This window comes from Gavialis gangeticus, unplaced genomic scaffold (assembly GCF_001723915.1).
Source record: "Gavialis gangeticus isolate Ggan-Ray unplaced genomic scaffold, GavGan_comp1, whole genome shotgun sequence".
Lineage (NCBI taxonomy): Eukaryota > Metazoa > Chordata > Crocodylia > Gavialidae > Gavialis > Gavialis gangeticus.
Genome location: NW_017729024.1, coordinates 154,123,635 through 154,135,653, shown reverse-complemented (window position 1 = coordinate 154,135,653; position 12,019 = coordinate 154,123,635). Strand labels below are relative to the sequence as shown.

Genomic DNA, 12,019 nt, shown 5'->3' with positions numbered 1-12,019 from the left:
AAATTTGACCTGCTGGAAGTTTTTATCTATTGAAATATAAGCCACAAAAGTTTCATTACAATTACTCTTTGAGATTCATCAATCTTTGGCTGCAGGGGATTTCAGTCATCAGTTCAATGGTTCATTTGCTGTTACATCCTATCAGTGGCAACACTATTTATGGTATTAATATTAATGAATCCCTGAGAGGGCTTATCCATCACTTATAATCTCCACCGCCCCCCCCCCTTCTGTTCTTAAAGCATGATATCTAATGGCTTGGGGCTGTTTCAGAAATGCAAAAGCATCATTAGTCAAAGAGTATCAGACTCCTTGCTACTTCTTTTTCAGAAAGGTAATGTAGCTCACTTAAAATTTTACCATGCTTTGTAGAGATGTTTAGAAATGTAGAGAATTAAATGAACTGCAGAAAGGAGTCTATCATCATCTTTAAAGATTATACAGTGGTCTTCAATTTAAAAAAAAAAAAGTCACAATTTATCAACAGCTACCACACTGACAGTTGCCACACTGAAAACTGCAGTACCTCAAATAATGCATGGATATTACTGCTGACAAATGTCAACTTTTAAAATTGAAACCTCTGTATATTTCCATTGTCTAAAAGAACAGGATTTAATGAAGCAAGTCCTACCTCACGAAAATTTCCACAGCTCAGGGAATTGATAACACAGCTAAGAAACTTCCTCTAAGGTGGATTTGCGAATTCAGCCATGACTGACAGTGTAAGGATCAAATAAGTTGGAACATGTCTGCATTGCTGCAGACTCTGATCCACAGAAATAGTAATGAGTTAGACTGATCCTCCTGATCCAACAGACGTTAGCTGTTGGATCAGGATGGTGGAGGATTGGCTCCAATTTGGAGCTGATCCAGGGAGACAGGCTGCATCTTCCACGGCTCCTCTTCTTTCCGTCTCTCCTTCCCTGGTTTTGCCCTGACTTTCGCAGCTCTGTTGCAGTCTCTGGATGGGAGGGGGGAGAAGGCAGGGGAAGTAAGTCATTCTGGGATTCTCAGCCCCACTGGAATGGGGTGGGGTGGGGTGGGGGGGCAGGTAGATTGGAGCCCCCGCCCAAGGTCAGGCTCTCCAGTCCACCCACTCGCACCCCATTCCAGTGGAACTAAGAAAACCCTGGAAGGGACCTCCCTCCTGCCTTCGCCCCCCTTCCATCCAGAGACAGCAGCTGGGGCCAGGCTGCTATTGCAGTCAGACCAGATGGAAATTAATGAAGTTGTTCCACTTAGCGGCATCTTCATTTGAGCCCTCATGCAATGAGGGTTAATTTGCCCCACAAACAGAGGGTTCCGAGCTGTGCTCTTCTGTTTGGGCATAGCTTTAAAGAGCTTTCAAGGGGCCAATAACATGAGAAATGTCATTTCTTTCTGAGCCCAGACAATGCATCGTGTGAGGTAAACTGTTCCATTAGTAGTTACTTACCTAACTCTTTAAAATTATGCTTTATTACTAATCTGATTCAAGATCCCAGGATTGTTCATGTATTTTATCCAGTGACTGTTTCATGATTTATAGTCCTGGGAGCTGGGACCAGAGCCCAAATCTCCTCCCCTCCTCATGTGTCCTCTTTCTGGATCAATGAATTCTGAATTCTTTGTTGCACAGGGGCATCGTCAGAAGGGATGGAGATAATCACACCCAGTGCAGCCAAAAGCCTGGGGGTAGGGCATTCTACTGGGACATGTAGGTTTGAATCCCCTTAGCAGGGGAAGGAAATGAATTTCTCTCCTGCACCCTGAGTAACTGTTCTAATGTTCAGGTCACTACATAAAATGTCAGCAACAGCAGAAGGACTTCTAGCTCTGTTTTAAAAGGGGAAAAATGAGCCTTGTGTTTCAGTGGCAAATGGAGCCATAGACCTAACTATAAAGGAATCAAGAAGTTTTAATAAAAAGCAGCCGCCGAAAAGCTTGTCTGTGAAGTGGTGTGCTGAGTCCCCTGGCAACCAGGAGGCTTCAGCTGTGATCTGACAGGCACTGGGGGAGCCATCTGTGACCCAGGTTCACCAAAGGTTTTATAGAGCTTCTGAAACTAGGGTCTGGGCTGCAGTTTCCTTTTGTATTTTCATTACATACCAGAAAATTGTCATTAGTTTACTTGGCAAACTAAACTGCCCTGCTAGCATGAAAAATCTTTTTGGATACAGGACAGTGAAGATGATACCCCTAGACATGGAAAAGTAACAAGAATATAAACTTTCATGCTTTATGAAATAAGACTATCAATAAGTACTCAATCTAACTAAGGGGGGCAAGCAGGGCACAAGCCCCAGGTGTCCAAATGGCACAAATATAGCAACTGCAGACAGTGGTGACAGTGATCTAGGCACTATGCCATGGGCTGCTGCTGCCCAAGGCACAGATCTCCCCAAATAAACCTTTGAAATCACTTGTTAAGAAGAAACATCTGAGCAGACAAATATCTCAAGGTCTGTTTTATAATGTGTTTACGATATCTTGCTGCTCTTCTTACCTCAAAATTCTCCTAGGACTCCCCCTTCTATTAAAAATTAGTGAAAAAGGGCTGCAATTATTTTAATGTTCCTTTCCACTTGATTTCCTTTATTTTTATGAATGCAAGCAAACACACAACTTGAGCATCAGTATTTGAATGTTATCAAGCTGTTAAGGGACAGAAAAAATAGTTTCACAATGGTACTTACTCAAAACTTGAAGGTTTCAGATTAGTACCTGCCTATGAAGTAAATGATGGCATTACCATCAAACAGAGAAACTAAGGGCTTATAGCATATAAAAATATTACACTAAATGGAAATATAAAGCTAAATGAAAAATAATATAGTAAAATGGAATTTTAAGGTCCCGTGACTGATAGTTTCTCCCAATAAAAATGGATCCATATATTATTCATCATAAGTCTTGTGATGAAAATGATATATAACACTCAGTGAAACTGCCTAATAAGGATGATTTATCATCTTACCTACAGCAAAAGTTAAAATAAGACCTAGAAACATTTAAATGCCTACAGTTTGGCTAACCCCATTCAGTCTGGCCCCTATGGTAACATTTGCTAGTGTACTTCTTCTGATACGTTCATCAGTGCTGGTTAATAAATGTTGCTGCGTAGGTATTTGACTCGGAACACATGGCATTCCGATTAAAAATTACCCTACAGAATGTCAGATAAGAGCTGTCTCAAAGAGATTTCAAAATGAAATAAACAATGAGAAATCATTACCAAATGGAAGCATTTCCACTGGGGTTCTACATTGTACTAAGCCTGATACTATATAACAATTTCATATATGATCTGGAAGTAAAGAAATTAACTAGTGATTGCACCTGCTCTCAATTCGTGCTGCAGAAAGGACAGTGCTGTTCATTGTGGAGGGAGGAGCAGCTGTGTAGGAACTAGTGTGCCCCCCTCAAAGTTTCTTCCCACATGGTACCCACCAGACCTACTACAGCAGCAGCAGCAGCAGCAGCAGCAGCAGCAGCAGCAGCAGCAGGGGATCAGGGCAGAAGTACAGTATACCCTGGATGGAGTATTATGCTGAATGGCAATGGTGTTACCTGCCATGGCTTGGGCTCCCCAACACTTCAGCTGCTGTGGTACAGATATGGACACTCTCTGGTCCCTGACCCTGGTTTCCAAGGGGCTCTGCCTGGGCCAACAGAAAAAAACTTGAACCCCTTTTTGGCAAGCTGCTTCCCCCCATCCTTCTCAACAAAGGGTGAATAAGGTGGCAGCTGAATAGGGTTGCAGCCCTCTTTTCAAAATCCTCAATCTCATGGTCTCCTGGTACCATCACAAAACTAGGACAAGTGACAAATCAAAGAACCTAGAAAAGTTAAACCAAAACCAAGTAGCCATTTTCTTGAGGGATGAAACTGAAATATAATTGACACCGTTCAGAACTGCTTGACAGGGCTTTGCGCACTGACAAGATGTTAATTCCTGGTCTTATTGTGATACATATGCCAATACTGAGGGACCATGCAGCTATAAAAACTTGCTCCAAGCATAACTATGATTTATTACTGCAGACTGATGTACCCCTCACCCATAAGTCCTAATGGGTGCCTGTAGATGTGTAGGGATGCTGCTCCAACATGCTGCAATTACAGCACATTGGAGAAGACAATTAATCAAGTCTGCTGGAATGTACTAATTGGCATGCTCCAGCAGCCTCCATGCCTCATGTATTCAGTGTCCCTGCATTTCAAAATGGTGTCGAACGAGCTTTAAGTTAAAGGACCCCCATCACCATTTTGAAGCGTAGGATGCTGAATGCACAAGGCACTGCAGGTGCTTGAATTAGAGCAGTTCTGGTGCTCCCCACCCCCAGTGCATGTGTAAAGATGCAATGTATCTCCACAATTTCTGGAACTCTTGCAGGCTTCCGTATGGTTACTCTGAGCCATGATCTCTAACTCTAGTTCATGTTGCTATCATTTCCATCTACTATACTTCAAATATAAATGCTGTTCAAACCCAATTAGACCTTTTGTTCTTTAAACTCAGATTTTTTTTTTAAGTTTTGAAACCTTCAGCTGACCTCCCACAAAACAAGGAATACCGTATTTCCTCAAATCCAAGGTCACCTCAAATTTAAGATGACCCCCCGCCCCAGTAATTAGATTCTATACATATGAAAACTATTCATTTCTTATAACCTTCCATGCATAGAATCTAATTATTAGAGAGTCATCTTAAATTCATGGCCCCCACTGCTGCAGTGATGAAAGCAGCAGTAGCAGCAGGGGGGCAAGAGGCATGATTCCCACCATTCTGCTCCCCAACTCATGCCCCACCACTTGCCCCTGCCCAGCATCTAGCTCCTCAACACCTACCTCTGCCCCTTCTGTCTGGCCCTTCCCCCAAACAATGCTTATGAAACAGTTCTGGCCAAAGCCAGCCCTTGAGGGGCGAATCAGGGTGATTGCCCCAGGCCCCACGCTTTGGGAGTCTCTGTGGATAGTGCTGTACAGACCCCACCAGCCGCTGCTAATCACATGCCCTCCCCTGGCTGCTCACCACCCTCCCCTTGGCCACTGGCCACTCACCACCCCTCCCAGCACAGGCCCCGCACAGCCCAATATGCCCTGGGCCCCGCACACCCCTAGGGTTGGCTCTGGCTCTAGCCCAGAGCACATGGTGGCTCCACATCCAGACCCAGCCAGTCAGTGGTAGTGGCAGCAACTCTGACCCTAGCCTTGTTCCCAGTCCAACCCCTGATCATAGCCCCAGTCCTGGGCTGGGGCCAGAGAGCCACAGCAGCTCCCCTGCCACTTCAGTCTCCCTCATGCTCCACCCCTCCAACACCATGCAGTCTCCCCTGCAATACCCCCATGCTTCTCTCCCTGCACCATATGGTCTCCTTTCTGCTTCCCCCACTTTGCACCCCCTCCCCTGACACACGAGCCAGCTCTAGCCCCCCCGCAACTCCAGCCATGCAGCAGCATTAGCCCCAGCCCAGGGTAGGCAGTGGCTGCAGCTCTGGTGTCAAGTCAGTACTTGAATCCAAGATTCAGCTTTTTTTCCTTTCTGTCAAATGGGGAAAAGAAACTTATCATGGGATTTGAATAAATAAGATATATCCAGTGTAAACAGTTAATATTTCAATAATTTACATAAAATAAACTTATTGAAATATAAAATATAACTTAGTTTTATACCAAATATAGAATGAAAACACTCTCTCACACTTTTTTTTTTTATCTGTAAAAGCAATTTTGTGGCTTTTGCTGCAAAAATTCATAATTGTTTTTTGAAAACTGGCAAGTAAATAAGTGTTTCATTTTGCATTATGTAATGAAGAGTCCCAACAGCCGCAAATCAAAGAAAATTATGTCTTCTGACAGAACAGTGCTTCGTCAATGCTAAGTAAAAATAAAAATGGTTTGGAAACTTATATAAATGAAAAGATATCCTACTCAATCCATCTACAGGAGTACAGTCATAAGCGTTTACCCACACCATGCATCTGGTAACAGGCTTAGGTTTAAAAAGGGAATGTGAACTCTTTAAGACATAAGTATAGCAAACATATCACCCAAGCTCAAATATTTTACCAACCTTGGTTTTAGCCCCTCAACTCTCTGATCCTTTTTTATATAAAGATATTTGGTAACTAATTATTAACTTCATCTTAGTTCAAATTAGGAACCATACTGGGCTAAAAATATAATTTGATTTTTTTTCCCATTACTCATAGCTTTATTCTCCTTTCCACAAGGAATTAATATTACTGTTGCTGTTAAAACAGAAAAAGAACTGTTGCTGCTGCTGACTGGTTTTTTGTATCTGAGGCAAACAAAGATACAACTTGTTCCAAACTTGGGTTAGGAGAAATTTCTTAAAAGATTCTAGGGCTATTTGGGGTCTTAAGAAAGACAAAGGTAATCTGAAATAAATATTACAGTTTATGCATGACAGGGATTAGCCTGAAAACACATGTAGTGCTCACAAATCCATCTGCCAGGGCAGAAAAAAGTGGAGTGACACATGTGGCTGAAGTGTGCACCAATAAAAACTGGAGCCTGGCCAGCCAGAGCCATGCCCTGGCAGCCAGGCAGGCTCTATGCACCCAGATCACCGCTACTGTTGCCCTAGGAAGCCCCCAGGACCGCAGGTAAGGCTGTTGGGGCCTCACCTACTCCACCCAGGGCAACTTGCCACACACCAAAGAAAGCGTGCAGGCACATGCCCAGGGACAATTTGTTCCCAGGGAAATGCACATTTCCACTCATGAGGATGCGCCAACAGTGTCTCCCCCATATTAGGTTCAAGTATGAAGCCATGAAAAATAAATAAATAAATAAACCCTCCCAACCACAGTGAAATATCCTAAGTTATAAAAGTGGAGTATTTATTCTGATCTTGCTTTTTATAACAATAAAGCAACTTGCCTTGGACGCATTTCTAATTATCAGTCTGGTACCCTTGGAAATAGGCAAAAATTCAAGTTTTTCTTCTGTGAAGAAGCATTTTAGCTGCAAAAAGCTGTGCTTCTTACCAACCAACATGAAATTCAAGAATAAATGTTTGTGACTAACACGCAACGAAATCAAAACTGGTATTGTGCCTACTCAAGGAGTTTTATCAGAGAAGTATTAAACCATCTAACTGAAATGCAGTGTTTTGTAATATCTATGTTCAGCCAAAACTGGCAGCCTTCATGTATGGTGACAAACTTTTTTAAGACCCTCAGACTCCTTTCCCCTCCTTACTTTCTTAAGTTCTAAATCTGCAACATCTTGGATGCTTATCAGAAAAGTATGTTTTTTGGCTGATTGCTGTAGGCTCATATTCTTCAGCTTCAGCCTGTACTATCATCTTTCTTTAGACATCCTTTCCTCCTTTGTAGTATTGGTGCTACACTGAGAGCTCATGAAAAAGTATGTACCCAATTTCTAAACCAGGTCTAACTGTTACAAATGACAAGACATCCATGTTCATCAAAAGAATCACTAAGCCCCATTAACTCCCAAGATGACCTTGACTGTGACTTATGGTTTTGTGTTCAAAACATGCAAAGTTTGTGGTACCACTTGGTTTTGCTGTAAGCTTTTCATAGGTCTAGGGGTTTTAAATGTCTAATGGAGGTTCTGAGAGATGAGGCAAGTGGTAAAGACTCATTGAAAGCAGCTCTTCTCATTGAAAAAAAACAGAGGAAGGAATAAATGTTGTCAAGTCTCTAGATTTTATTACTAATTGAACAACTGTTGATGCTCTTTTCAAGCACCAGCTCCTGCAGTCAGGTGATTGAATCCCAGCTGTCACCAGAATAAGTCTGCCCTTTGGGGTAGAAGAGAAAAAGCTTGAAAACCTCAAATCCCAGAAGGAAATATAAAAGACTAATATTTATTATTTCAAAAACCTCATTGTTTTGGGAGACTTTTGGGAGGTCTGACTCATATTTTTTTTTAAATACTTGGCAATATTGAAGAAAAAGAGCCTTGCCTTTAAACCACATGCATTTTGTCTTAATGTGTCTGCTTTAGATTAGAGTGTCTACCTAAAGAATTTTCTTGTGTATTATTTCTTGCTTCTGATTTTAAAAAATAGTGCACGCAGCACAACACATGAGGATAGATCCAATTCCAACCCACAGGGCATCTAAATGAGCTATGGTGCCAGCATATCATGCTGCTCTATTCTTGCCAAGTCCCTGCAAAATGTTAGCAGACCTCTTTTTGCAACACTCTGTTATCTTAGCCTTAAGGTTACATCACAAAAGCTGTGGGCAAGGGAATAACCTATTCATCTTTCACCTTACCTGGTTTTCAGGGACTCAAACAGGATGGAATAAGATCTAGCCCTTGGTGTCACTAGGAAATCTAGATTTTTTTAAAACAGAAATGGTGTGGTTGGTGCAATGAGTCGACTATCAAAAGTTTCCACTGCTCCCTAAATCTTCAGTCTTAACAAACATTAAAAAAAGGCGAGACAGAGGCACTGCTAATTGTTGTTTTTCAAGAATCTTTTATCACTTGCCTCTTCACCTGTCCCTCTCTCCACTATCCATTTAGAAACTGCACTGCTTCTATAAAATGTTCAGAAACACAGTACTATAAAAAAAATTGAAAAAGACATTTATCTTGTTCTGAATACAAGCCCTTTCTTTCAGGGGTTCAAATATCTACTTACAGGAATCATCCAGTTGGCTAGATCACCATACTTGGAAACTTGCATTGCTCCAAGCATTGTCAAATCAATATGGCCTCTGGTGAAAGAATAAAGTCCGTAATTAGAATACACTATCAAATAGCCCACAAATCCACAAGCCTTTTTTCACATATAGATTTTTCACAATATATAGATCCAACATGTTTTAAACAGTGATGCAGAGCAGAGGCAGCGGAGGCTCTGCCTGTTCTACATGTACTTATTGTTTTCTTAAGACAAAGCATCAATACAGGTTTCTTTGTCTGCCTACTGAGCCTTGGAAACATTATTTTGGTCTGGCTTTGGTTAATTGCATGCAGGATAAATCAGCTCTGAACTCATATTCTTAAGTGCACTCCTTCACTTATTTGCATGCACTGATGATCTTTTCAGAGCCATTATGGTTTAGTGTTTGTTTGTACCAAACCTCTTCCCCGAAAAAACAAACAAAAACAGGTGCAGATGCTGAATTTCCATCAGGGAGGTAGAATGAGGACTACAAGCTAAGTAAAGAGTACAGAGTATGTGGGTCCATATTAGATCCTTGGAAAATGGCAAAAAAGTAGTTGCTAAAAGCATAGTTACAAATGTGTTATATACAGCTAGGTAACATTAGACGCAAACAGCATTAGGTCATCTATTAGTTACAGTAAATTGAATACTTCAATTTCCAGTACCCATACCTAATCCTTCTGTAAATTATTACTGAGCAAATCCATGATAGTTTTCCATACTGTTAACTGCTAATCATATCTCAAAGTAATACTAATGAGTTTAGTTAGTGACTCAGCTTATTCTGTTCAACAGTCTAACAGATTAATGCTTTGGTGGTTACATACCCTCTAATCATTGCAAATGATTCATCACTAGAGAAATAGGAGGCACCTGGAAGAACAGTCACTGTCTCTTTACCTGTAGGGGGGAAGAGGAAAATTAAGTTATTACATTTACAGAAGTATCACCGCATGATTTACCCAATAGGAAAGGGTCTAGACTACGTCAAACCCCTTCAGATTCTGGCTATATTTTATTAGCGCTATACTTTTTGGAATTCGGGGTGGGGGAGGGGGGGTTACACTGTAAAACTACCTGTGAGACAGAATTAGATTGACAGCTATACACAAAACCAAACAGGATGAATTGTTAGGTAGCATAAGAAGCAGCAGATGCCACTGTATAAACTGGAATAGGCAGTACTATGCAAATCACAGAAGGGTGCCACCTACAGATACTGTCCCTGAGGTTTGATGTTTATTAGCTTCTCTAGTTTATTATAAACCTCACTAGACTTTTGTAGACAAACTGAGGGATGATTTGCCTGACAGTAAAAGAAAAATGTCTGATAAAACAGAACAGATTAATAATAAAGATGATCTTGAGCGGCAAAATCATGCATGGAAAATTACTTTTTAATGGCTGAGGTAAGGATTTCTTAGTACAACATCTTTTATTGGACAAACTGCTTAGTTTAGAATAGTGTTAAAGAAGCTTTCAAATGCAAGACATTTTTCATCAGGTCTGAGCAGTAAAAGTCAGCATAGCATAGTAAGAAATAGTTGTAGGAGTGGGCAGGGATATGAGAGAAATTGCCAGAGGTAACAGAAAAACAATTAGTAGAGAAAAGAAGCTAATTAGTGAAAGAACAGGGCCTATCAAAAAGGCGAGAGGACCATTCTCACCTTCCATGTGTGGAAATAATTCAGAAATCAGGTAGGTAATAATGTGGTGTGAAACCATTATCAGTGTTAAGTCCTTAGTTTTTAGTGTTCAGCCAGTTCATGAATTTTTGTTCCCAAGTTCACCCTAAGAAATCCTTACCTCTTCAGCTACATCACTCTAACACTACCTTTTTAATGGGTGACAGAACTGGTCATCTCCGTTCTCTCCAAGATGCCTGAGCAACATTATCATAGGATCATACAAAATTAAGGTTGGAAGGGACCTCGGGAAGTCATCTTCGGTTAGAGCACACAAAGCCTTATACAGCACTCAAGATGGAAGGGGGGAAGGAATATTGAATATTAGATGGAAGGGGTGAAGGATCTAACTCTAGGCCTATCCCAAAACTGCCTTCCTCACTCCTAGCACAACCTCTATCCAGGCAGAACACTGCAGATATTTTTGCTTTGCTGAGGCAGTGCCTGGTGGCGTGTCTGAAACAAAAGGCTATTATTATGGGTAGAATGATGGAGCTGGATGAGAGAAGCTAAGTGGGAGATATCAGATAGGTCTACGGGAAAGGAAAAAACTGGGATTAAGTGTTGAAAAGCCTAGGGAAGCCATGGGGAAGAATATGTTGGGGTTTGCCAACAACTCAAGGGAACGAAGATTGAAATAGTTCAGAAAAAATAAATTGAAAGAGAAGACTGAGAAAGATGACAGCCAACGAGAAACATACCATGCTATAGATGGAAAGCGAAAGCCAGAGGAAAAGAAAGGAAGGATGGAAAGAGAAGGAAGACTTAAGGCAAAAGAGAGATGTTGTCCTGCTTCCATTATTTGAGTTTACTTCATTGTAACATTTGGCAAATAATATTAGATTTTGTGCAAACCAAATAGAAAAGTAAAGCTAAAAATCAGTGGTCCAAATTGGGCACTCGAAGTACAGCCTGAGCTGTCTTCCCTTGTCAGACATACACAGAAGCAGCGAGAGAGACACCACCCTGTAAACAGCAACATAGACAATAAAAAGACTTTATATGATGTAAGAATTTTGGAAAGTGAATAGTTTGTGGTTAGAAAAAAAAACAACACATAAAATCAAGGATTAATGTACATAAGGGTGTAGTAAGTTTATTTGACAGAGAAATATTTGGTATTTAAGAAATCAGAGGAATGGACCCTAACTCTCATGCCCATATTGCAAAATTTGGACAAAATCAATGTTAAAAAAAATTCTGGGCTTGATTCTGTGTAAGTCAACAAGTTTTCCCAATGACTTGAGCTGGAGTGAGTTTAAACCCTGTATTTTTGCCATTCAGAGTTTATAACTCCATATCGTTTAAATGAAATGTTCAAACACCTATATCTTAAATTTGAAAGTACTCTGGATGCTTTCTAGTTACTGGGACTTCGCTACTTTTGAACAATTTACCCAGAATAATTTAGGGCTAGATCCAACAAAGGAGTTAGGTGCCAAAAACAGGAATTAGGCAGAACTGAAGCACCTAAATCCAGAACGGTCATCCTAGGAGCTGTCTACATCCATGAGACACATCCCTCACTAATAATAATGGCCCCTAGGTACCTAGTGTTCTGCTTCTGCATGTGCCCAGCACTATCGCAGCCTGAGCAGTTCATCACACATTTCCTTTCTAAGCCTGATTAAGCAGAGGAACATCTAAGCCCCTTGAGCACCCTGATCCGGTT

General features: G+C 41.1%; 1 protein-coding gene across 1 annotated transcript in view; it reads right to left on the bottom strand.

Annotated features, from left to right (window-relative positions):
• Positions 1–12,019, bottom strand: part of OXCT1 (3-oxoacid CoA-transferase 1) — a 209,198-nt gene that overhangs the window by 51,975 nt on the left and 145,204 nt on the right. The window contains exons 12-13 of the mRNA XM_019518269.1: positions 9,490–9,562; positions 8,633–8,708 (exon numbers count right to left, since the gene is read on the bottom strand). Coding sequence (XP_019373814.1) covers positions 8,633–8,708; positions 9,490–9,562 — 149 coding nt within the window. The remainder of the gene's footprint in view (positions 1–8,632; positions 8,709–9,489; positions 9,563–12,019) is intronic.